Source organism: Prionailurus bengalensis, chromosome B1 (genome assembly GCF_016509475.1).
Source record: "Prionailurus bengalensis isolate Pbe53 chromosome B1, Fcat_Pben_1.1_paternal_pri, whole genome shotgun sequence".
In the NCBI taxonomy this organism is placed as follows: domain Eukaryota; kingdom Metazoa; phylum Chordata; class Mammalia; order Carnivora; family Felidae; genus Prionailurus; species Prionailurus bengalensis.
Window position 1 is genome coordinate 172166320 of NC_057344.1, and position 27097 is coordinate 172193416.

At 45.0% G+C, this 27097-nt stretch overlaps 1 protein-coding gene across 18 annotated transcripts in view; it reads left to right on the forward strand.

Moving 5' to 3' along the window:
* APBB2 (amyloid beta precursor protein binding family B member 2) overlaps window positions 1-27097 on the forward strand; it is a 381239-nt gene that overhangs the window by 333777 nt on the left and 20365 nt on the right. For 8 of the 18 annotated variants that reach the window (XM_043572780.1, XM_043572783.1, XM_043572793.1 and 5 more), the window contains one exon: window positions 22959-22964. The exons of 9 other annotated variants lie outside the window; for them this stretch is intronic. In XM_043572780.1, coding sequence (XP_043428715.1) covers window positions 22959-22964 — 6 coding nt within the window. Of the gene's footprint in view, window positions 1-11154; window positions 11270-22958; window positions 22965-27097 lie in introns of those variants that run through there. One more of the 18 variants, XM_043572797.1, reaches the window with a different exon arrangement.

Sequence of the window (27097 nt, forward strand, 5' to 3'; positions counted from 1 at the left end):
TGTATGAGAAATGCATTTTAAAATAAGACATCCTTGGTGGCTAAAAATAATAAAATGGTCCTTTGGTGGTTAAAAGGATCAATTTGGTCCAGCCCCCAGTCTTTGAAAATAAGGAATTTTATTTGAAGTAAGTAATTTAGGTTCTTTGTGAGAAGTTCCTTCAACTTCTAAGATGATTCAGAGTTCAGAATACCGATTCAGTCTGACTGTATCAGGAGTGTTTAAATATACATTTTCACTCACTCAATAAGTCATGAATTCATTTAATTGACATCGGTGCACTCAGAAATCGTCCAAGCAGACTTTGAGCTGTAAGCATTTGCTCCTCTCCTTCTGGTTAATCCTCACACATCTTACACGTCATGTTTTCCGAAACTTCTAAAAATGGGATTGCTTACCGTTGAAATTGGCCATGGGATTGTTGTGTTCCTAAAGGCAAGTTATAAAACTTGCTTAAGTGATGTAGTTTTCTCCCTCTTTTTCTCAAAATGTTTTCTACATGAGCAGAGAGTGTGGCATCTACAATCTAGAGGACCGGAGATGCTCCAACTTGAGCCGCATCAGGATCCGCTGTCAGTGTTCAAAAAGCACGATGGCTGAGTCCCGTCCTCGCAGGTTGTGATTCAGGATGTCTGGGGTAGAGCCTGAGAACTTGCATTCCTAACAAATCCCCAAGTGAGGCGAATTTTATCTGCGGGCCACCCTTTGAACACCCCTGCTCTAGACTGAAGACTGTAGAGTTTGCTGAGATTAAGCATGAATGCTTTCAGTCTTGCAACTTTATGAGGAATCAGTGGGGATGGCAGAATTGAATAATGAGTCTGTTTAGTCAGAAAGGGCCGCTTCTTACTAAGAGCTCTGTCTGGAATATATGAGCTTCCTTTCGTTGAACAGGGAAGATAATTCACAGAGGATTTACTAATATGATCATGAAGCTTCAAATTTAGAGCCCCTTTGCCTGAGTGGCTCATTCAATTAAGTGTCCGACTTCAGCTCAGGTCATCATCTCACTGTTTGTGGGTTTGAGCCCTGCGTCGGGCTCTGTGCTGACAGCTCAGAGCCCGGAGCCTGCTTCAGATTCTGTGTCTCCCTCTCTCTCTGCCCCTCCCCCACTGGTGCTCTGTCTCACTCTCTCAAAAATAAATAAACGTTAAAAGAAATTTAAAGAAATTAGGGCCCCTTTTAAGGTTTAGCAGTGAGTGCACCTGGTTTTTGTAAAATTTGCAAAAAGAAGGTGCTTTTGTATTCCTTTTCATAAAGAGCCCCAGAAATTATCTGATCTCTAGCTTCCCTGAAACCCGAATCAACTGTCTGATCATTAACTAGTATAGTCAACTCATGTGTATGAAAGGGATACAGTTTGTAAGAAAGAGAAGCCTTTCAGCAGTCTGTAAGTGCCAGAAATTAGGATAAAAGAAAGACATCATCTCAGGACATGAGCCTCACGTGTGAACTTTGTGTGGCACTGAATTTAATTGAATGAGCTCAGTGGGGCATTAAGGCAGATGAAAATCCAAGCTGATCTTAGCTGGCTCACTAAATGATCAGCTTGCTGTGTGTGCTGTGTGTTTTGTTTATTTTCTACGTATTTTATTTATTTATTTATCTATCTATTTATTTTGTGACAAGAGCTGATTTGGAGAATGAGTTGCGCTCAAGTTCTGGTCTCACCTCTTATAAACTCACTCTCTGAACCTCTTTACCTGTGAAAAGGAAATGGTAGTAATTGCCAACTTATTACAGCTCATGGGATAATGAAATGATGTTTGAAGATACAAAACTGTTCTTATGTGAAGACATAAAATGCTATGCAAATTAGTAGTTATACAAGTCTACACAAATAGTACACTAATGGTTCGTATTAATTGAATGACCAAAAGGCCATTCTGCTAGATCAAGGGTCAGCAAATTTTTCTATAAAAGGAAAGACTGTAAATATTTTAGGGTTTGTGGGTCATTCTGTCTCTGTCTTGACTACTCAACTCTGCCACCGTTAGATAAAAGCAGCCATAGGCAAGACAGAAATGAATCACTGTGGCTGTGTTCCAGTAAAGCTTTATTTATGAAAACAAGCATTGCTATGCTGGATAATATATCAAAATTCCTCTGAAATGCCATTGTCCTTCACAATTAGGAACTTCCTGCTGAACATGAAGATAGAACAGATACTAGCAGTTATAAATAATGTTTTAATGTAAACTCCAGCACCAAAGGATCTAAAAGCTGGCAAATTTCATCTGCTTTACTTTCCATAGTTCCTGACATGGCTGACATCTCTTTGGGGGATGAGGGCACATAAATAGAAGAGGGAAGGCAAAGTGTGGAAAAGGAGTGGTTCAAGGTTAAGTACAGTTAGTTAAGCGTCCAACTTCAGCTCAGGTCATGGTCTCGTAGTTCACGATCTCACTGCTCTTAGCAGTGAGCCCGCTTTGGATCCTCTGTTCCCCTTTCTCTGCCCCTGCCCCACTTTCGTGCTTTCTCTCTCTCTCAAAAATAAATAAACACTTAAGAAAATTAAAAATTAAACTTACCTATGGGATTCAGCCTCAACCGCAAACTCTAAGAACGGAGTTTTGTGACCACCAAGAAATTAAGTGGCTCTATTTAATAATCTCCTTTTTTTTTTTTTTTGAGAGAGAGAGAAAGCGTACAAGTGAGCGAGGGGCAGAGAGGGAGGGAGAGAGAGAGAGACTCACTGGAAACATGACACGAGCTCACCGGGATGCAAGACTGGAACTCCCGAACCATGAGATCATGACCTGAGCCGAGTCACATGCTTAACCGACTGAGCCACACGGGCGCCCCTCTCCTACTTTTTTTTTTTTTTTTAATTTTTTAAACGTTTATTTATTTTTGAGACAGAGAGAGAGCATGAACGGGGGAGGGTCAGAGAGAGGGAGACACAGAATCTGAAACAGGCTCCAGGCTCTGAGCTGTCAGCACAGAGCCCGACACGGGGCTCGAACTCACGGACCGCGAGATCGTGACCTGAGCCGAAGTCGGACGCTTAACCAACTGAGCCACCCAGGTGCCCCTCCTAAGTACTTTTTAAAGATCACTGGTATGATCTGTGATCATTGGGTCTGTGAACATTGCAAAACTGAAGTAAGTTTTAATCAGGGGACCCACCAAAAAGACAGTTTGCCTATTCATCTCAAAAGGGAAGACAAGGGTCGCCTGGGTGGCTCAGTTGGTTAAGCATCTGACTCGTTTTTGGCTCAGGTCATGATCTCACGATTCTTGAGGTCAAGCCCCATATCCAGCTCCTCACTGACAGCACAGAGCCTGCTTGGGATTCTGGCTCTCTCCCTCTCTCTCAGCCTCTCCCCTACTTTCTCTCTCTCTCAAAATAAATAAACTTTAGAAAAGGGGAAGTTAATCGTGAGCCATGAATAACGTTTCTGTAAGCATTCACGTGTAGGTTTTTGGGTGAACATAAGTTTCCACTTCTTCCGGGTAAACACCCAGGAGTGGGACTGCTGGGTTGTGTGGGAATGGGGTGTTTAGCTTCTGGAGAAACTGCCAACGCACTCTGTGAAGTAACTCCCCCTTCGCTTTCCCGGCGACAGTGGACGAGCCCCGTGTGCTCAGCGTCCTCGGCAGCACTTTGTGTTGCCCGGTTTCCGTGGGGTTTTGTCGCTGTTATGTCAGCGCTCTAAAATGTGTGACGTGGTAACCCGTTGTGCTCTGAACCTGCATTTCCCTAATGAATAAGGACGTTGAGCATCTTTCCTGTGCTTACGAAAACCATGTATCTTCTTTGGTGAGGTATCTGTTTAAATGTTTTTGTGCCTTTAAAAAATGGGGTGGATTTTCTTATTATTGGTTTTATTTATAATTGCCCCAAGCTGGAAACAACGTAAATATCCACCACTGGTAGATGGATAAACACACCATGGTACATCCATGCAATGAAATTTCTCAGCAGTAAAAAGGAACGAAGCGCTGATACACGCTCAACAATTACGCTAAGTAAGAGAAGCAAAATTCCGGAGCTACATATAGTTTGGTTCCATGGATGACATTTGAGCAAAGGCAAAACTATAGGGACAGAAACCAGACCAGTGGTAGACCAGAGTTGATTGCCCCTGCCTCCACTTTCCCAACCGTAGGTTTAATATGAGTTTAGGCTTTAGTTTCTCTTTTCTTTTCTTTTCTTTTTTCTCTCTCTTTTATTTTGAAAGAGAGAGTACATGTGTGCAAGTGGGGAATGGGCAGAGGGAGAGAGTGAATCTTAAGCAGGCTACAGTCAGCCCGGAGCCCCATCTGGGGCTCCTTCTCGTTGAAACTCGATCACGTCAGAGCTCGATGGTGAGATCATGACTTGAGTCGAAATCAGGAGTAGGAGACTTAACCATCTGAGCCACGCAGGTGCCCCTGAGCTTGAGTTTCTAATACAGAAACACAAACGTGATTTTTCTCTAATTTTAATTGTGGAAATTGCCAGACAGCAGGCATTTCCCTTGACCCTCATTTTCATTCCTGAGTAGACCTGGAGACAGCCTGGCCCTCTTCATCCTCATGCATTCAGGGCCCCTGTACCTCCCTGCAGTTCTGCCTTCCAAGGGGTTGCATAGGGAGATGATGGAGCCAGATGCACTTTGAGAATTGAGTGCTGAGCTGATTCTCACAGGATTCTGAATCATAACGGGTAACAATTGATGTTCACCTCCCACCCCCTAGCAGATGGGAACAAGAGAACTATTGGGTGAAGTGGGGGGAGGAAGGATAAGTCAATTTCTCCATAGTACAGTGAATGCCAGGGAAATGCCCACTGTCTTTGGTCTAGTGGGAGGTTCTGTCTGCTGAATATTGCATTCAGAAAACGAGCTATGCTCCCTGATTAGGGCTTGGAAATGTCTTCCACTTACAAAGATTTTTGTTGTACACATCTTTTATAAATAGCCCTTGCATGTTATAGGGCAGAGCATGAAGAATTCAGGTCATTGGACAGGAGAATTGGGTTTTTGTTTTGTTTTGTTTTTTTCAAAATCTTCATTACAAGATGCTGTGGTCAAACCTGGAGGATTTTTAGAATAAACGTCGCATCTGTATGTGAGTGCAAGGAAAACTTCTGCTGTATCTGGTGTTTTGTGGGTGGAGGAGGTTTTCTTTTAAAAATTCACGTTATGGATTCCTCTAAGGGCAACCGTCAGGTACACAGTCCTTTAAAATAAGTTGGGAAAGATTACTCTTGGTGCACAACTCCCTGGCTTTTATTGTTTGAGTTCATTGTGGATCTGAGTTTACATTCCTTTTTGCTGTTTATTTATCCTTGTGGCCATTGTTGGGCTCATTTGCGTCTGGTTTCTTGCCACTCACAATAGAGTCTCTGGACTAGAGCATCAGCATCACCTGGGAACTTTTAAAAAGACATTTTTTAATGTTTGTTTATTTTTGAAAGAGAGAGAAACAGAGTGCAAGCAGGAGAAGGAGCAGAGAAAGAGGGAGACACAGAATCCAAAATGGGCTCTAGGCTCTGAGCTGTCAGCACAGAGCCAGATGTGGGGCTCGAACCCATGAACAGTGAGATCATGACCTGAGCCAAAGTCAGACACTTAGCCGACTGAGCCACCCAGGTGCCCCTCACCTGGGAGCTTTTAAGAAATCCAGGTCCCACCCCAAACCTACTGAATCAGTGTTGGCATTTTAACAAATCCCCAGAGGATGCATTTGCACATGGAAGCCTGAAAGGCACTGATCGAGGTCGAGGTCCTGCACAAACATCCCACCTGCTTGATTGATAACCTTCTTGGGATTGTGTGTGACCCCCGGAAGTGTACTGTTGGTGCATTTTCCTGATGTCCGTGCAAGTGTGAGTGTGGGTGCATGCCACTTTACTACAGTGAAATTAATTTAGTAAGTGTTCTCTGCTGAGATGGGCACCAAAGATACCAAAACCAAATAAGGCGTGGTTGAGTTTCCAGGAGCTCAGAGTCTAGTTGGGGGACACAGAAAAAGCCACAACATCACATTGTCCATTGTTTTTATCTGTGTTGTTTGACTTTCTTCCTCCACACAATTCCAGTCCCCTTCTCTGGAAACAATTTCTCAGTGCATGTAGTCCACTGGCCACCTGCCTCTGAGTCCTTCAGGTACATATATGAGAAGAGCATGGGTCACCCCAGACCTACTGAATCATACTCTTGGGGTGAGCCCTGACATCTTCATTTTAATGATTAGTATGCACGGTATAATTTGAGAACCACTGACCTGGGTGCTGCTTTGATATCCTTTGTAATTATGCAATGTGGTAACAAAGGAATGTTTATGTATTTAATTTTGAGAGAGAGAGAGAGAGAGAGAGAGAGAGAGTGCGTGAGTGACCAGGGGAGGGGCAGAGAGAGAGAGGGAGACAGAGTCCTAAGCAGGCTCTGCACTGTCAGCACAGAGCCCATCTCGAGATCATGGCTTGAGCTGAAATCAAGAGTCGGATGCTTAACCAATTGAACCACCCAAGGAATGTTTAAATACGACTTCAAATATTTAAGGAATCATTTGGAGTTTTCCTTATACTAAATTCAGGGAGAGTTGCTAGTGGCCTCCAAGTTCAAAGCTGCTTTTATCTTGGGTGAGACAATGTAAAGATCTTTGTGGACAGTACTCAAGGATTGTTTGAATTCATATTTATATATTTTCTAGTAGCATATTTTCTAGTAGCAAATGAAAGTGCTTTGTTCTATAATGAGTTAACAGTGTGAACATTGTTATGACAATCCTGTGACTTTCTTGTTTAATGTTTATACTCATCTAATCAAACAAATTGAAATTGGATTATGGCCGTTGCACATTATAGCAGTTATTATCCAGTTTAAATGCAGGTCTGAAGGAAATAAAATTGATTTTTCTATGCTACTTGGGGACATCATAGATTATTAGTGTGCTGGTTGAATTTTCAATTAGGTTAGTATGGAGGAGAGAAAGATTAGTAGTTGTTTTTTTTATTTTTTTTAATGTATTATGTAAATAAACTGTTATATTTCATTCTAATTAGGGAGTCAGATGACTTTTAAAGGTTTGGCGATCTGCTTCCATACTTTTATTTAAAGCATGTCAGGTTTTTAAAGTGGATAATAATTTCGAGGAACACTTTTATTTTTAAAAAGCAAATAATGGAGTTGTATGCCATGATAACACTCAGTTACTGCAGTAACAGCTACCTTACTTTTCAGGGAATAAACTGCAAAACGTATCAGAATTTCGTAGATGGCTGAACCTATCTTTTTATAAACTAAACCCTTTTTTAAAAATTCCCTTCATTCTGTAAATACCTTTTGTGTACCTGCTCTGTGTAAGCACCACGCCCGACACTAGGGATTCAGAATCGATCTAACACAAGTCCGTCACAGAAACAAATGTTTCAGTACCACTGACTGCTAGGAAAGCAGAGCAATGGGCCACAGAAACACAAAGGCAAGAATGATGAGCCCTGGGGAGTAGGAAAAGGCTTCATGGAAGACCTGACTTTTGATCTGGACCTTGACTCAGGAGTAAGAGTTGACAAAATGAAAATTTATTCTTTAAATTATAAGGCATTACATGTTCATTACATGCTCATTTTAGAAGGGACGCCTGAGTGGCTCAGTCAGTTAAGCGTCCCACTCTTGATTTTGGCTCAGGTCATGATTGCATGGTTTGTGAGATGGAGCCCCACATCAGGCTCTGCACTGACAGTGCAGAGCCTGCTTGGGATTCTCTCTCTGCATCTCTGTGCCCCCCCTCCCTGACTTCTCTCTCTCTCAAAATAAATAATAAACTTTAAAACAAAAAAAAAGTACCTATAGGTAAAAATCAATTGATTAAATTTGATCATTATTAACTGTATTAAGTACTAACTGTGTATCAGGAAATGTGCTTGATGCTGAAAATACAATGGTGAACAGTCCACAAGACCACTCTTAGGTTCACTAACTAGAAAGACTTACAGGGGCGCCTGGGTGGTGCAGTCGGTTAAGCGTCCGACTTCAGCCAGGTCATGATCTCGCGGTCCGGGAGTTCGAGCCCCGTGTCAGGCTCAGGGCTGATGGCTCAGAGCCTGGAGCCTGTTTCCGATTCTGTGTCTCCCTCTCTCTCTGCCCCTCCCCCGTTCATGCTCTGTCTCTTTCTGTCCCAAAAATAAATAAACGTTGAAAAAAAAAAAATAGAAAGACTTACAAACTATTACACTCACAGTTGTGGTTTGTTACACCTAAAAGCTACAGATTAAAATCAGCCAAGGAGAGGGGCGCCTGGGTGGCTCAGTCGGTTAAGTGTCCAACTTCGGCTCAGGTCACGATCTCACTGTTTGTGGGTTCGAGCCCCGTGTCGGGCTCTGTGCTGACAGCTCAAACGCTGGAGCTGCTTCAGATTCTGTTTCCCTCTCTCTCTCTGCCCCTTCCCTGCTTGTGCTCTGTCTCCCTCTCTCTCTCTCTCTCTCTCTCTCAAAAATAAACATTAAAAAAAAAAATTTTTTTTTTAAATCAGCCAAAGAAAGGGTTGCATAGGGCGGAGTTCAGGAAATTTCCAGAGAGCCTCGGTTGTCCTCTCTCTGTGGGGTCATGGACAGTATAGCTTTTCCAGCATCAGTGTGTGATAGTATGCACAAAGTATTGCTGACCAGGGAAGTTCATCTGAGCCTTGGTGTCCAGAATTTTTATTGAGGCTCCATCACATAGGCATGGTTGATGACCCATGTGGTTGACCTCAGACTCTAGCCCCTCCAGAAGTGGAATTGATGCCGAATAACCCAAAGCCCCTGCCCCAAACCACATTGTTAGACTACCTAGTGTGACCCAAGACCTGCAGGCAGACAGAAACACTAGTAATAGGCATGACACGCCATGGTCTAAGAGCTTACCTCCAGAAGCTGAGGGACAAGGCCAGACCTCTGTTGGGTCAAGGTTGAATTCTTTACTACACAGAAACAAAACCAGACACTATAGTAAGTGTATAAGACTCACCATAAAGTGAGGGAGAAGAGGACTGTGAAGAAAATATCTGGGACGCTGGGGAATGGAGAGGGTAGGGGTATGAACTGCCAGTTAGGAAGATTTTCCCAAGGAAGTGGACTGAGATATGAAGGACGAAAGGGATTAGCCAGATGAGCGGTGCAGTGAAGAGCATTCCAGAGGAGGGAACAGACGGTGCAAAGCCTCTGAGGTGGGAAGTAGCTGGGAATGTTCCAGAAACTGGAGCATGAGGCTGGAGCAGAGAGAAGAAGGAGGGAATGTGATTGCAGCATCGGTTGTAGAGAGAATAAGGACCAGATCGCAGGAGGCCTCAGTGACCCTTGAAATGATTATGGACTATATCTCTCCAGTCAACGGGAAGCCATTGGAGGGTTGTACAGTCTGAGCATGGATGCTCAGGTTTGTGATTTGTTTGTTTGGTTAAAGGGACACACGTGTGGCAGCTGTGAGAGTAGCCCGTCGGGGGTGAGAGTGGAACCAGGGAGACCGTTGGAAGACTGTTCTAACCATCTAGATGAGAGATGGTGGTGGCTGGAAATAGGGTGGAGGCAATGGGGTTGGAGGGAGGGTAATGAGTTTGAGAGGACAGTGGCCAGTAGAGTTGGCAGGACTTGTCAAGCACGACTTCTCTGCCAGGGGACGCTCAGCTGTCATACTGTGTTGTTACCTTCGGGCATCTGGCAGCTCTTTTGCTTCTCATTTGTTGTTTCCACCCTCCTATAGGCAAGTAACCAAACTCCCTAGAATTATGGGTAAGGAAAGAAGGGCAGCCTCGAAGGGGTGACAGGTGGGATTCTGTGAAATCAGCTCGTATCTCCAGATTTGGTGATGCCTGTTCTGACTGCTGAACCCCAAGCCCAAGACTCACCCCCACTTCCAGTGGAGGCTGTGTTCCACACAGTTGTGGTTGCCAGAGCAGCTCATGGTAAACAGCATTTCTAAATAGCTGAGGAATTATTGGTCATAGATTCAGATATGCCATGTGTTAAAACATGTCCTCCTTGAAAAACAACTGATAACCAGAAAAGCCTACAATAGAATTGTCAGCACAGAGCCCAGCATTTAGGAAGAGCTTAATAAATGTTGAACAAATGAGTAGATGTTTAATCTGCTTTTAAAACACGAACACTAAAAGAATTACCAGTATACCTGTGGTGTGTTTTACTAAACCCAGACAAGACTCCTAGTTACACACTCCCTTGATTTTCTTGTGTGTGTTTTGTGGATTATATTCCTTTCCCTGTTTAAAAAAAAAAAAAGTGTATGGTACTTTGAATATAACAGAAAACACGGCTGATGTCCCCTGCCTATTTCATTTGGTTAAATTGTCCAAACATCTTGCCCAGAATCAATTAGAAGTACTTTGAGTACACACGGAATATAGACAGTAAGAGATCTTGGATTTCCCTTTCAAACTCTGTTTTAGTCAATGACTGGCCAGCATTCATTTAAAATGCTGTCACTTAGCCAACTGGACACTTTCCTGCTTCTGTGTATGGGGGAGCGGATTCTCAACTAGAGATGATAGCGTTGGGATGCCAGTGTCATCTTGGAGCAGTAAACAAAAAGTGCCATAAGAGAGGCCGGGATTGGAGAGGTGTGTAGGGGTGAATGACTTGCTGTTAAGTGTTTCCTGTAAATTGGCAGGGACTCTGAAAAATACCTTTAAGCTCAGTTCAGCACTCATTTATCAAGCTACAGTTTGGACCTGCTTTGTCTTGACATTGAAAAGGCTTTCTGGCTGTGGCTTGCGGTGCTCCCTCCCCTCCTACTCCTGCCTCCTGCTCCCCTACGCCCCGACTCCCCGCGGCAGGGTTCGCGGCAGGGTCTGTTAGGAACCAGAAAGCCAAGCCCAGGACGTCAACTTTGTAAAGCGGTTCAGCGAGATCAGAATGAACTTCCCAAGTCCCGAGTGTCCAAAATGGGAAATGTTCGTCCTAGAACGCGTGGGCTCGTTGGGGATGAAGATATTTACCTATCCTCACGCCCCCCCCCCCCCCCCCCAGCTTGCTTGCCTCGGGCCTGGTGTCCGGCAGCTGGAAGCCCCTACGGGGGACACCTGCTGGGCACACCTGGCGGGGGGTGGGGGGGAGGGGCGGCTCCTCCCCAGCAGCCAATGGGCGGCCGCGGCGGGCGGCGGCGGGCGGAGAGCGCGGGCAGGCCCGGCGCTGGGAGGCGCGGACGCTGGGAGGCGCGGAAGGCACTGGCTTCAACTTAAGACGGAAGGAGCGCGCCGCTGCTGGTTCGAGCGGCCACGGCCGGCTGGCTGTTGTGGTCACCGCTGTCCTCGTCCCAGCGCCGGGGCCGCGCGGGAGGCCAAGGTGAGAAACGTGGGGAAGGGGCGGCGGGCCTTTGTCTGCAGGTGCGTGCAGAGGTAACGAGCGGGGTCCGATCCCGAGCTGGCTCGCGGGGACAGCGAGGCGGGCCCAGGGGACTCGCGGGACAAAGGCTGCACCCTCCCTTCGCCAGAGTCGGCGCTTAGCGAAGTGCCTGGTCGTGGGCAGCTGGAGGGCTAAGGGGGAGCCTTTCTGCCTCGCTGGAGAGAAGGGTGAAGAATGTGTGAATTGGAGGCGTGGGGTGGGATGCGGGAAGCTTTGATCCCAATTGACGAGCGCAGCAGTAGCCGTTTGGAGGCTCTGCTCTGGGCATTTCTCTTGTGGCCAGTGTTAGGATTGAGTAAATGAGTGTATTCATTTCACATGCCCTCTGGTGAATCCACATGTATGTCTTCTTGTCTATTAGGAGAATCTTGATAATCCAATTTTGGGATTAAAAGCAATATTCTTTGGTGTAAAAAGACTGCATTTACAAACAATTTTAGTTATATGGTTTAGAATATCTGTGTGACTTTCATGTGACAAAATGTTTCAAATTCCCAAAATGTAGAAAATCACCTCCTTGCTCTTGGCATTGAAAAAGGAGTTTTTTGTTTTTTGTTTTTCATATAAAGAAAAACATGATGTAAATAGTGCATACAGATTTGATCGCATTCTCAGGGAATCTGTGCCTTCTCTCTCTCTCCATTATCTGTTTCCCTGTACCAGTATTGTAACCAGGCACATCTATTGATTCCCTAATTAATGTGTGGTTGTGAATCTTCATTACTGCCTTGGGTGGGAGAAGGCGGAGGAGCAGACGATCCCATTAGTCTTTTTTTTTTTTTTTTTTTTTTCTTTTTATAACTGCAGCTGCAGCCTGGCTTGACTTGAATCCTGAGTGGTGGGTTATGCCCGCTTTCCTTGTATTGTGTTTTTTGGGTTCCTTAGACCATTGGGCAGTTTCTTCTCCATTCTCACTCTGACACAAAAGCAGTTTGCAAGTTTTCTCCCTAAAGTTCAGATCTTTGCCACTGCCTCTGCTTTGTGATAGGAGTTATTTGGTGTCCTGACGCCTTTCCCAGGGACTTAGAAGCATACCATATTATGAAGAAAGCAGCTTTAAATCCCTATTTGAAAATTTTGTCCGTAATTTGGTTGTTTTTTTTTTAATGTTTCTTTATTTATTTTTGAGAGATAGTGAACAGGGGACGGCAGAGAGAGAGGGAGAGAGAGAATCCCAAGCAGGCTCCACACTGTCAGTGCAGAGCCCGATGTGGGGCTCAGTCTCACAAACCGTGAGATCATGACCTGAGCTGAAATCAAGAGTCAGATGCTTAACTGAGCCACGCAGGTGCCCCTTGTCCATAATTTTGTAAAAGTTGTTGGTGGCTGTGTTGTCCAAAATGAAGTGTAAATAAGAAGCCTGATGGGAGAAGACTTTCCACAAAGCATCAGCCCTTATTGTCGAAGAAGGTATCATCGTTCTTGGCTCAGCAGTAAGTGAGGCTCAGCATGAAGGCACAGGCTATGTGTTGGGTGGGTCAGGAACCCTACCTCTCTGACACCTGCTGCATTGAGTTCCTCTATCATTCTAGTGGGTCCTAGCTTTTGAGCAATGGGGATTATTTATTTAATAAGTATTGACTGAACACCTGGTATATGCTGGGCCTCGGCCCTAGTGATTAAAATGGGAACTGCCCAAGTACCTCCTTACTTTCTTAGAGCTCACATAATATTGTCACAGGATCCGTTTTAGATCCTTTGAACTGGAGCACACCTAAGAAGTAGTATGGATGACCCTGAGGTGAGTCAAGAGGATGTTGCTGCTGGCTGCTGCCTTGGAGGCTAGCTGAGCCCAGGGCTGTAGGTGTTCACAAGTAGGGCCAAGGTCACCTCCATGCCAAGGGTGTAGGTATTAATCAGACCGTGGGTCATCGTGCACTGGAGTCAGTCTTCTGGGACTGCAAGGAGGGCCAGAAGCTGAGTTCTGAAAGAGTTTGAACAGGGGTGTTGTTAATTTGGATGTGGTCCTTCCAGTGTGTTTCAAAAACTGTCTATCAGTCATGCAATCTCCTGGTCTCACCTCAACAGCTTTCATCTTTAACAACCCCCTCAGGGAAATGAACTTCATTCTATACCACTGACTGAGCAAAGCTTTCCATCTGTCCACAGTCTCCCAAGTGTGAAGAGATGACTCCTAGATTTAAGGACCTAGAACACGGTTTGAAAACCCCTACTTACTCTCTCTATACTTTTCATGGTTTTTGTTTTGTTTTGTTTTGTTTTGTTTTGTTTTGTTTTGTTTTGTTTTGTTTTGTTGGAGTATATTGATGACCTGTAACTTCTTACTCATCTGGGTTTCCAGAGTTTTCCACAAATCCCTCGGGTTACATGAAAATACATTAAATAGTAGTGTAACTCGTTCTTTTCTAAGCACCTATTTTAAACACAGAATATAATATTTTTGAGAAATTCTTAGACCTTTGGTTTCCTCTGGTCCTGGCATAGGATGTTCTTCACAAGTAATTGAAATGTTGAATGGGCAGATGAATTAGTATAGATGAAAAGACTTCATTTTCTATTTTGAGGGTTTAACTTTGGCCATCACATGTACTTGATATTTATTATCTATACATTGACTTGCTGTTCAGCAGATATAGAACCTCTGTGTGGCAGGCATCTTGTGAGGTACATGATGGAATGAGACAGACAAGATCCAAAGAAGCAGGAGGATAAGCCAGAAGAACAATTTAGGAAGCAAGATAATATAGGTTATAAGTGCCAGGAAGATGGTCAGGGGCACAGAGAATGCAGCTGAGTAGTTCAGTGGGGAAAAGAACCACCAAGAAGCAGTCCATCCTAGGAGGTGATATTTGAGCTGAATGTGAAGGCTGAGTAGAAGCCAGGCATGTGGGGAGGAAGTAGGAAGCTTGGAGGAAGAGAAGTGCTCAGCACGTTCCAGAATCAGAGAGGAGGCCAGCATGGTTGGAGCCAGAAGCAAGGAGGCCAGTGGTATGTGCTGGGGTGGAAGAGGTTTGTGGGGACACGATTTTATGAGGCTTTTTGGCTGTGATTGAAGGTTTGAGTTTGATTCCCTCTCTCTGCCCTTCTCTCCCTGTCCCTCACATGCACGACGTGCGCGCGCACTCTCGAAAGAAAGAAAGAAAGAAAGAAAGAAAGAAAGAAAGAAAGAAAGAAAGAAAGAAAAGAAAGAAAGGATCAAAGTAAGAAAAAAAGACAGGTTTAAGCTTTAATTCATACGGAATTAACTCTACCTTTGCTCCAGTTTTGTAAGAAACCATTGATAATTGCATTTGAAGTTCTTTATTTCACATGGGACGTTCTTCAGAGTCCAGACACCTGGATATTTTGTCCCAAACAAAAGTTGTTCCATATGTATCTTGAATCAGAAGGAGTAATTTTGTGGGAAAATAACTGAGCATTCTGTGAGGCTAGAAAAGCCATCTCCTTGTTACCTGTAAAATATAGAAATGAAGTATTTGGTTTCTGATGGGATTATTTTGCACCTCCCCCCGCCCCTTCAAATTTATGAACTTGAAAGCTTATGGTGTCTTTGTCAGTTAACTTTGGTTTTGAAATCAACTTTGGTTTGGTTTTGCAAAAAAATAACTGATGTGGAAAATATTCCCTCTACAGTCAGAATTTTAGGCTTGTGGAGGGGCAGAAATGACTGGGGCTGCCAGCCCTTCTGACCTGGATGCCCGGCCTAGTTACCCTGGAACACGTAAGCTTGTCTGGGGATGAATAAATTATGACAGTTGAAATAATTATGATGGAAAGCAGCTGCAGAGAGAGCAGCTGACAGTCGGGGCTGATTTGGCCTGATTCTGTCACGTCAAAGCATGCATCTGTTTGGCAGGTTACATGAAAATGCTGTTTGCAAGAGGTCTGGTGTGATTTGCATCCCCCTACCACCGCCCCCCCCCCAAAAAAAAACCACTCATAGCCTGCACGTGACCTTTTTGAAATGAAATGGTTGAGGCAGAGCTCCATATTGACTCTGATTCGCATGTTGGATGTACATGTAAGATTTCAGTTGAGCAAAAGTGTTTTTTGGTTCTGAAGAAGCTACAGATTGGAAACACTCTTATTTCCGCATGTGGGTAGAATAGTTTCTAGCTGGCCTTGGCGTTTGGTCACCCGCAACTAGGATCACTGCAGCATCTCAGGCTGCTGGACAGGTTTAGTGCGTGCTCAGGTTAATGCTCTGCTCTAACCACTTTGCACTTCTTAATCTCTTCACGAGGAGCCTCCCATTTTCATTTTGCACTGGGCTTCACAAATCATTTAGCTGGTCCTAATCTCAGTGTTGGTCTACGTTGTATGTTACAACCCCTGGATCAGGTTGTCATCTAAGCAGGGTTGGATGCTTTTTCTGGAAAAGGCCTGATGCTGAATATTTGGGGCTCTGTGGGTAAACTCAGCCACTCGAGTTCTGTTATCGTAGCGCAAGAACAGCCGTAGACAAGGGGAAACGAGTGGGTGTGGCTGTGTTCCACTGACTCTTTATAAGAACAGACAGGAGGCGGATGGTCTCTGATCCTGGGGCCATAGTTTTCCACCCCTGATTTAAAGGACCAGAGTGGAACCCACAGTGACAGCTGAAATAGGGACCTTGTCCTTCAGAAGTTAGAAAGTTCAGTCGCTTTTGGCCAGCTTTGAGGTATTCTGAAAACCAGCCTCCAGACAATTCCTGGAGAAGGTCAGGCTGTTTGGGGTGCTTCTGTGACAAACCATTATTCAAACGCCCCAAGCCCACACTTCAGCTTCTTCAAGGTGGTACGGTTATTGCATTTGTCAAATATGAACAAATATGGACAATAAAAGAAAGGTACACTCAGACAGTGAAAATAGAATGCTACGGTGATGAGATTGTGGTTTTTGGGTTTTAAAGATTTCTTATATTCGACAGAGAAGAAAAAAGAGTCTGGAACAAGGAGACTAGCCGCATATAAAAAGTAACCTTATTGAATGGGAAAGATGGGTATTCTTTCAAATTGTGTCAAAAAGTTAACTCCTGCCAAGATAGCCTTGTCGGGAATGTTCTGTGATGCTTTGTGGTCCAGCTCCTCATGTGTCCTCTGCCTTAGTGTATATGGAAATGTGTTGTCTGGAGTCTTTTCCCTAAGTGATAAGCAAAGGTTTATTTCTTTTAGAGTACAGATATAAAGAAAATTATCCGAGGAGCTGATAAGTCTTGATAGAAATCAATATACAATGGAAATTTATATATTGATTTCTTCAGGAGCAGAGAAGCCATTTTTCATTTAGACAAACGTTCTGAAGGAGGAATCTAGTTAGGGGCTCTGGAAGCATTATTGTGGTTTCTGCTGGCGATGATCAAAGTATAGATTTGTTTCACTTTCAGATAGAGTCACAAGAGATTGATAATCTTTCCACAACTTTCCTCCATGCTCATTCCTATGAGGTATATGTTTCATTAACATTGTGGTTTCAGATGACATGAAAACGGAATATGAACTAAAGTCATTTTTAAAGTACCATCTGTGATGATCAGAACAGGGGAAAAAGAAATTCAGCCAACTCTGTGTTATTCACAGGATCATTGCCTTAGGTTCTTACGGACATGATCAGGAGTTAGGAGGCGGGGGGTTCTTTGTTCACCCTGTTTAGTTATTCATTCATTCTATTCATTCATTCAGAATCATTTACTGATTACGTGGCACAATGTGCCGGGCAGTGGTGAGTGAACACTTACACGGTGGTGAGTGAACACAGTAGGAAAGTTCCTGCTCACACAGATTTTACTTTTTTGTGGGGTGGAAGGAGGAACAATGACCAAGCAGGGTAGTGTTGGATGGCTGCAAGTGTTGGCAATGACTGGGTGGCCTGGAAGGGTTTTTTGGAAGTGGTGACAATAAGGAGGAGCCTTCCCATGGGAGACCTGTGGGCATAAGTCATCCAGGGCAGAAGGTCAAGGCATGTGTATGAGAGAACAGAAGGATCAGAGTGTGGCTGGAGCCCAGCGGGTTGTGGGTGAGGCAGGGGGTTTGGGAGGGGATCATAAGCAGGGCAGCAACAGGATAATCGGCTGCTGTGCAAAGGATGAAACCCTCAGCCTTTGCCTGGGAACATCATTTAAACCAAATAGAGCACACTTACTTTTTGTCACCAGGTCCAGCAGTGGTGTAACCAAAAATCCAATAGGATAGAGATAGGAGCGGAGAGCTGAGACCACCTGTCTTCATCGAGGGCTGGGGTCCTGAGGAGAGCCCCTTAGCTGGGAGGGAGGAAGGCTCGGGTGCCTGGTGCCCTAGAACCACACAACAAAGGAGGAGAGACCTGGCAGGCAGACCCTCAGGTTCCATTTGTAGATGTACCACTCTTTAGTGATGGGGGTTTGAAAGTGAAAGTCCTGGAATCTTGGTTCTCCCACACAGAGTTAACCGTGTAGCCTGGCGATAACGTGTGCCAAGCACAGAGCCTGGGTGGGCAGCACATTCAATAAAATGGGAGCTGCTGTTGTGATTTCGTTATTAGTCAGTCATCGTAGCGTTGATGTCTGTTTTTGCTGAGGTATCACTGAGTTTACAGAACATCAAGAGTACTTGTATCTAGATGGAAGTTTCCAAAAATCAAATGATCAAATGTCTTGGCTCTTTGTGTTAGCTATGCTAGCACTCCTGTGTGCGCAAAGAAAGGAGGATTGGCTGTGTGTAGTGATAGCCCTAAATCCTCTTGGAAATTTAGAAACAGATTTAGGAATGCGCCTTACCCGAACGAGACCCTGCCCACGGCTGGGTGCGTGCGATGGAAGAGAATTCACCCACAGACTCACCATGGTGTTAACTGGGAGTCTTGTCTATATCTTCCTGGTACTTTATGTCCTTGTGACACTTCTCACATGGAAACCACTTCCCTAATATAGACTGGTCTTCTTCCCTCTACTGTGTCAAAGCCAGAGAGGAGCCTTCTGAGTATTCTTTGTTTCTCTCCCTCTGCTTTCAGGAAGGAAGCCAGACCATGGTTTCACAGTTTGGGTATAATTTACATAATTCTTCCCTTTGATTTTGCCCTGAACTTTAAACCTTGAAACCGTAACATGGCATGAGTTATTTCTCACTTGAGAAGTAAGTATAAGTTGTATGTGTACGTGTGTTCTGTCTTCACAGATACTCAGAGAAGCAAGGTTGTTTTGTTGTTGTTTTACTGTAGCACAGCCCAAACGAAAGCAGACCTTGTTAATTCTTGCTGTCTTCAAACAGGGACTTAAAAAAAAAAAAAAAAAACAAACGAAAAAGCCACCAAAAATTCATTTCCTGTTGCTCTCAAATATCCCTCTTTCCCTCATTAGTAAGCTGGCTGGTAACTATTGTGTCTTCTCTCCAGTGGCATGAGAAAGTCCTTTGTTTAGAAGAATGTGCCTTGAATTTCAATAACCTTACACCACTTTAGATCCTCTTCCTCACACTTAGTCCTGTTGGAACTCTGACTCCCTGCTTCTGCAAGTTCTGCAGGCTAACAGGCTGCACGGTGCTGGGGGGCAGGAGAGGGAGGTGGGGAGCAAACTAGCTGGCAGATGAAGGCACACTCGACAAAGACAGGTGCTTCTGGCACCATTTGGTCCTGGGAAGGACAGAGCCCTTCCCGGAGCTGAATTCCCTGAAATTCCAGACACCAGATGGTAAATTTGCATAAATCCAGAATTCGGTTCAGAGCTCTTTTACCTGCAGGATGTGGATTTGAAGGGGTCTGTAAATGAGTTTCAGGGGTTATTGAACCTTCTCCCCATCCTCCTGAGGTTGTGCGTAAAATTGTGGGTCCATGCACATTTCTTTCTGGAACTTTTTCATCAGATTCCAAAAGGTTGCAAGATCCAAATCAGGTTAGGAGACCCTCTCCACAGACCTCCTGGTTAGTACACTGCTTAGTATGCATGTCGAATCCACATTGGATGTTCTCACACCGTGAGCCTTACGCGGATTAAGGAGTATAACCCTCACAGCACTCTTCGGCGGTTAGTGCCACTATTAGTCCCATTTTACAGATGAATAAACTGAAGAACAAAGAGCCTAAGGGCCTTGACCAAGGGCAAACAGCCAATAAATGTCAGGGAGGGAAGAAAAACAAAAACAAAAAACCTTGAAGCTGGGAGAAAAAATAAGACAGCCAGGTTCAGGAGTTGATAGGAAAGTTTTCATAAAGTTTCACAGTTTTTGCTTCATTGTCCTGTGGCTAATGCTGGTCTGCGCTGGTGCTCGAAAGGCACCCAAGGACCCCCCAGTGATGAAAGACAGGCGTCAGATAGTAGCATGAAACAGACTTCTGTAAAAATGGAGCGAGAAGCACGCTGGCAGGTCTTTGCTTTACGTGCTCAGTTTGTGAAAAGTAGAGGGTGTGTGTCACATATGAAGTAGGCCGCTGTGCTGGGGGATAGGCGCGTCCTCCTCCAAAAGCTGGAATAGGAATTGTCATTCTGGTGTGCTGTTTATTTTGAGGAATTTCCTATTCATTTGGATGCCCAGTTACACATGCCAAGTAGTTCTGTTATTTCAGGCTTATTTTAATGAAAACATTGCCAATTACTCCCACGTTCATTTTCCCAAGAAGTAGCTGCTGAGAGCATACTGATCAGGCGGCCTTGGGTGCGTGGCTGGTGTGGAATTAATCCCGGAGTTGAATTCTTCGCACTGCATCTCGTACAGTGAGAAGGGAGTCAGCTTGTGCCTGAGTCTACACTTAGCCTCCTGGAAGGATGCTCCTCATGCAGGAGCCCAGCTCTGGGCTGATGTTTCCTTCTTGGCAAATTTATAAGGTGTTAAATCAGTGAAGCAGCTGCCGCTTTGACTCTTCTGCGTTTTTTGAAAGACATTTCAAAGATCGCTCTCAGGTCCCTATTTGTGGCAGGCTTTTACTTCCATACTCAAATCAAGCAGTGTCTATTAACCCCAAAAGAATGGACCTTGGTAAGAGTTTGCAGTATCATTTTTCCAAGTTCCACCTTCAGGGGAAAAAAAACTCAGTGGCTACATATAGATGCTGTTTCCTTAAATGAATCGCTAATAATGGGTCTGATCTAATCCAATACCCAAGGCTTCCATGGTAATTATACCCAAAAGAAACAGAGTGTATTCTAAAGTCTCTAGATTGAACATTATCAGGCAAAGCTTTTGCCATACAGTAGGCATAGGCTTTTTATTAAGAGTAAAAAATTAAAAGCTAGCCAGGGAAATGCTAGTGGCTCATTCTTTTTTTGTTTTTAAGAGTCCAAGCTTTCTAACAGACCCTTTTCTGATTTAAAAAAAAAAAAAAAATCTGAGCACGAAACCATCTCATCTGAAATGAGAAACCGAGACTCAGAGAGGTTAAGAGACTTACCTAGTGCTCAGTGTGGGACTAGAACCCAGGTCTTCGGATCCTTTGGTGATGATCTGTAATTACGTCCATAGACTAACCTTGACAGAGGGACACGAGCAACAGGTGAGTTCCCCTCAACCTGTGGTAAACAGTGCCCAGCCAATCTGAGGAGAGGGTCCCCAGTGATTTCCCTTCCAATGGGAGACACTTCACTTCCAGTGCTGCCCAGCATGACCCAGCGGAGACATGAAACCGGCAGATGACTCAGTGAAGATAACTGGAAGGAAGCAGTTTATTGCACTTTGTTACACGCCGGGTACTCTTGTACCCACACCGTCTCATTTCATTTAATTCTCATGATTACCCTGAGCCACGTGTCCTTCTCCCCTTTGCACTGATGAGGAAGCAGTTTCGAAGGGGGGGCACCACCTAACACAGTGTGCCTGGCACATAGAGGGAGCCCGGGAAAAAGAGACGGTGAGTAACGTACCCAGGGGAACACAGCTACCGGAGGGGTCTGAACACAGCTCTGTCTACGTACTCAGCCTAAAGGGCCTCTCTTGTGAATTTTCAGCCACCTTCTCCCCCCAACAAAAGTTCACAGGCCAAGGAAAAGGAAGGAGGTTCCCCTGTGCATGTAAAGCCCCAGGTTCTTTGCCAAAACCTTTGCTCCTGTCTTGAACACCTGTGCGTGGTAACCCTCTGAGCCATTCGGGAGACAAACCGTGAGGTGGTTCTACAGGACCGTGAATGAGGAAGGGGTGCCCATCATGGGTACAGTGTGAGAAGCCTAGGATCAGAGAGTCCTGCCGACCCACACCAAACCCTAACTTCATCATGTACTCGCCGTGTGACCTTCGTCAAGTTCTTCAACCTCTCTAAACTTGTTTACCTTTTTATCAGTGAGAACGGTAAAACTTACCTCATTGGGTTGCTGTTTGGGCAACACAGAGCCAGAACTCAAGAAAGGGTAGCTGTTGGGGTGTCACTGTGTGGCAGTCGCCTATGTTACAGTACTGTCACCCGTGCTTTGGGGTGCACTGACTACAGTGGGGTCCCTGAAATAGTGAAGTAGATATTTACACATCTGTAGTACAAAAGTCACATGTGCTTATTGGAGAATATTCAAACAAATGTATTAAAGAAAATGCTCCGTAACGCCCTCCCTCCAGATAACAGTTGACGATTTGCATGTTATGATGTTCCAGATATGTTACTATGTGGATATTAAAAAACACACTCCAACTTTCTTGTTTTTCGTATGAGACCGTGTATCTGCAGTCTGGACGGCTTGCTTGTTTGATTTCCCACTTGATAGATAATATGTCACGGTCATGGTTCTGTGTCAGGATGCAGAGGTCTGTCTTTCGGCTTCATGACTGTGGTTCACTACCCTGCGTACTTGCTGTTTCACACCATGATTTGAGCTCTCGTGTCTGCAGGGTCCTGCTGGCCGCTCCGTGACCCTGGCCACAGGGCACCTGAAACAGCAGGTTTCTGCGAAGGTTGAGTTTCTCCCCTTCCTTCTGGTTATCTGGTGCCTCCTGCCTCTTCAGTCTGCTTGCTCTGTGTTTACCTGCATGCATGTGACCCATCTAGAAAGTCTGTGGTCCTCAGGCCCTTTCAGATTGGCTGTGATAAGACCAAGGGGATGGTGGGCTCTTTGGGTCAAGAAGTTAAGTGACTTCTTTAGGGTCACCCTGGCAGCACACGACAGCTGAGCATTCGGCCCCAAACCTGAAGTTGTTCTCGTCCCTTCTCCGCTTCCAGTCCTCTCTTCCCTGACACATGATTCCTCCCCCTGCCGGCCCTCCCACATCCCACCTCTGCCCTTGACCTTCTGCTGTCTCTGCTCACTCCCGCTCTGTTGCCTTCTCATGATGCGTTTGAGTGAACGTACCTAGACTATAATGTTGTAGTTCAATTAATAGAATGTCAGAAGTTAGTAAAACAGGTAAGGCTGTATCCACATCATTGTTTCTGTACATTGTTTATTGGGAGCAGGTGGGGCTGGAAAATGAAGATAAGTGCTTTGCCAGTGTTTACCGCAAACAGTTTCTTGTATTTGACTGTGATATTTTAAGCTTGATTACCTCCCCCGGTTGATATGTTGCCTCTAAACTCAGCTGGCATCTCTTGGCTTCATCGTAACATGGCTCGAAATACACACTTCTGTGCGACAGAGCTCGGCTAAAATAAGCACCGAAGGGCTATTCGTTGCAGCAAAGTTGGGAAAAGGGATGGGATGTCAGCGCTTGGAGTTGCCGTTAACGGGACTGTTTTATTTTCTGGATGCCGTGTGAATGCTAACGTGTTGTTTCTGCTCTGTTCCCTCATGCCTTCCCGGATTCAGAGAGAGGTAACCAACCGATTTTCACTTCTCCCTCTTCGTGGTGTCTTTTAAGTGTTTGGCACAGCTCACTCGCTTTCTTCATGCCATATTGCCACCCCCACAGACGTCGTTGTCTTTGAAAAGCAGAACTGTGTTCTGTTTAACCTTCTGTCGTCATCATTCTTATGTGTCCTCACGTAGAACAGAGTATGGAGTTGCATCTGGGCCCCCGACCCTCTGTTGCGTTTGGCCCTGTTTGGGGAAGTCGATGGGCAAAAGTGATGAAGGTGTAACGGGAACGCGGTCACTTCGGTTATGGCTGGGAGGGGTCGCAGCCGCATGCTGGGGAGTAAACGTGAGGAGAAATACTAACACTGGGTCCCATGTTGTATCAGCCTTGTCATGCTTCTTGAAGAATTAATATTAGGGCTTAAATTACGTATTCTCTGGAGTTTCATTGGGAAGGTTTGACTGCAGTCTGGTGGCCAGAAGGACTGACTCCATTTCAATCTCGATTATTAGTCAAAGTATATGGATTCTTCTCCTTTCCCACATCTAGATGAACAAACTCTGGAAAGGGTATAACTCTGAAGTGAAAAGCAGGTGTTTGTACCTCAGGTGTGTGTGTGTTTCCAGCGCTCAGTGTCAACCGGCCCATTTGGCTGACTGGGGGCTTTAAGCTCCACACTTTATCACTTAATTAAAGCTCCGTTTTTGATGGTAGAAGAAAGTTTTCAAATTTCTCTTTAAAAAAAATTTTTTTTTTAATGTTTATTTTTTTGGAGAAAGAGAGGGAGAGACAGAGACAGAGTGTGAGCAGGGGAGGGGCAGAGAGAGAGAGGGAGACACTGAATCCAAAGCAGGCTCCGGGCTGCAAGCCGACAGGGGGCTCGAACTCACGCACCACAAGATCGTGACTTGAGTCGAAGTCTGACGCTTAACCGACAGAGCTACCCAGGTGCCTCTGAAATTTCTCTTTTTGAAAGAATGGTTGTGGTTACTGCTTGGCAAAGTGAAGAGATGTAGGCAGTCGCCTCTTTGCATTGGAGTCGATTTCAGGGGAGCTCCCGCCTGGTTGGGGCCCAGCCGTCAGTGCTCAGTGGTGAGGAGGGGAAGGGAGACAGCATCGACTGAGTGGGCAACACTTCCAGAATCAGTCTTCCCGAGGGTATGGTTACAAGAATCTGCAAACTTGACTGAATCTTTAATTATCTTTGAGGAGGCTGTAACTTCTGGAGGTGGTGGAAGCTTCCAGAGGATGAGGCATGGGAGCTCCCTCATCTGAAGTAATGAGAGGGCCTGTCTGAACCAATGGTGAGGATATTTTCAAGATGTTCACTAGCTCCTGCCCCCTCTGTATTTATTCAGGTCTCCTCTCTGGAAGCTCTGAATATGAATACCAATTCTGGTCCACCAAAGCCACCTTGATTATTTGCAGATGGTAGAATTTCAAATCTGTTGACACAGCTTATATGTCTCACGGAAGTGCCTAGTGAAGGATTCCCTGTGGAGAATGTGTGTTTACCCAGGTGATGAGTTACTGGAATGCCCTCTGAACGGGCATCCCAGGAACTTCGCGTATTTGTGCTTAGCATCTGCTTAAGCTTGCGAAGGAGAAAGAAAGTTGAGTTTACAAAGCTAGAGCAAGAGCTTTGTGAAATTAGTGATGCCTGCTGATGTGCCAGTGGGTAAAATTAAAAAAAACAAAAATTCGTGTGTGGGTAACATTCTGATTGGCCATCTAGGAGGATGGCTTTCTCATCCCCTTTCTTCCTCTCCCTTCCTCCCACCCCCAAAATGAGATTTTCAAAGTCCAGTCAGAAAATAAGAGCATTGAGGGGCGCCTGGGTGGCTCAGTCGGTTAAGCGTCCGACTTCAGCCAGGTCACGATCTCGCGGTCCGTGAGTTCGAGCCCCGCGTCGGGCTCTGGGCTGATGGCTCAGAGCCTGGAGCCTGTTTCCGATTCTGTGCCTCCCTCTCTCTCTGCCCCTCCCCCGTTCATGCTCTGTCTCTCTCTGTCCCAAAAATAAATAAACGTTAAAAAAAAAAAGAAAGAAAAGAAAATAAGAGCATTGAGGCAAAGAAGTGCAAACAGTCTTGAAAACAAGACTCCTCCTCCCTCCGGGCCCTGTGCAGGTAACACAAAGTGGGGATAAAGCCCTTGGTCATAAAGGGCTTAGACATGTAATGTTTGCATCAAATCTCTTTGTTGCTATTTGTCTTTATTTGCATGTGGGTCCTGTCCTGTGAAGTTAAAGCAACTCTGGCTTGTAAGATTCTACAGAAAGATAAGCAGGGAGGAAAGCGTCTTTATATATTTCAGCAAGTCTTAATATAATTCATATGAATGCAAATAATTATGAAAATATCACTCTTGGATAAGGAGACAGGATTTCAAAGGAGGCTTTTTCTTTGACTTCTTTTTCCTCATTTATAATGACAACTCCCATTAATTGAATGCCAGCCTTCACAAATTCCCAGCATCAAACATGTTTTTGACCTGAGCAAACACAGATTACATGGAAGGCGTTATCTTTTTGTGGAGACTGGGTAAGGACTGCTAGCAGCGGAGATTTGGTGAGAGTCTGAATGGAAGGGAATCTCCTAGAAAAGAGGGGAGAAAGTCACTCCCAGACAAGCCTGGGCTGTACTGCAGCTGACAGGGTCGGCTCGTGTGGGGCTGCTTCAGAAGGCAAAGTTCGGGGGGCGCCTGGGTGGCTCAGTCAGTTAAAAGCGGCCGACTTCGGCTCAGGTCATGATCTCACGGTCCTTGAGTTCGAGCCCCGCGTTGGGCTCTGTGCAGACAGCTCAGAGCCTGGAGCCTGTTTCAGATTCTGTGTCTCCCTCTCTCTGACCCTCCCCCGTTCATGCTCTGTCTCTTTCTGTCTCAAAAATAAATAAATGTTAAAAAAAAATTAAAAAAAAAAAAAAAAAAGAAGGCAAAGTTCGGTCCCACAGGCCAGAGTTGCAGAGAGGCAAATTTCAGGTCGTTATTTAGGAAAAAATATGTATGTTGGCTCACCAGGAGCATTCCTGCAGTGGAACAGGCTGATTCAATAAGCAAATAAGATTTCATATCACTGAAATATCCTAGGTACCACCTCTCTGGGCATCTGTAGACAGGGGTTTTTAATGTTAGCCTGGCTAACCTCTAAGAGGTCGGAAGGTGCCTTGTAAGTTCCTTTTGAGGAGAGAGAAGCACAGAAGCAAATTCCATTTATGTAAGAGGGTTGTGGGAGAGAGAGGGAGGAAAAGGGTGAATACTTCTGTCTTGGCTCTTTTTTAATAGAACCCATTTGAATAAAGAATCATGTCTTCATTCATTCCATAAAGATGGATTAAGCCCCTACAGGGTGATTAAAATGCTGTTCAACTGAGAACAATAAAAGCATTCTTTTGTCCTTTTTCCTTGCCATTAAGAAATTTGAGGCTGTCATGTAAGATTCTTAGCGCTGACATTTTTCCCTGGCAGAACTGGAGGCTGGTCCTCTGGGGGAATAATTACCAACGAGAACAGCAAAAGGAGTAGAGAGTTGGAAACACAAGGGCGCCGTAAACAAAAGATGAAAGGTGCTCACTTCTGTTCAAGTTTAAGGAAGGGGCACAGATAGCTACGGCTATAAGCCTTCCACTTCCTGGGGGCTTTCTTGCTTTTGTTTTATACAAAAGGGACTTATTAAAAAACCAGTAAGACATCACTACATCATGACACTGTCACACTGGGCTTTTAACACAAGACTTGCTCTACCATACTGGGTGGCGGGGGCGGGGGGCATCACTTCCTGGTTTTTAAAGGAAACACTGTGATTCCCATGACCGCACAAAATAAATGTGTGGGGAGCAGGGGACTGGAACAGCGCCTCTTTTGGCAAATGGCTCCTCATCCAGCACTGTAAATGGAGCAAGCTGGAGCAAAGGACAAAACTGGTTCTTGCTGCTGAGTGTCAGACAGCATGTCTCAGACATCTGGAAAACTCTGTTGGAAAAAGTAGGAGCTGTGTTCTGACTGGACCTCAGAGATCATTTGGACCAGCTTTGTGGTTTTAAATGAGCACGCCAAAGCCCTGGGGGGGTGCATGACCACCAGAGTACCCGGTCGGTCGCTGGGGGAGGCATAGAAGCCCATCTGAGCCGTGGAAGCCAGGTAGCTGTATAGCCCA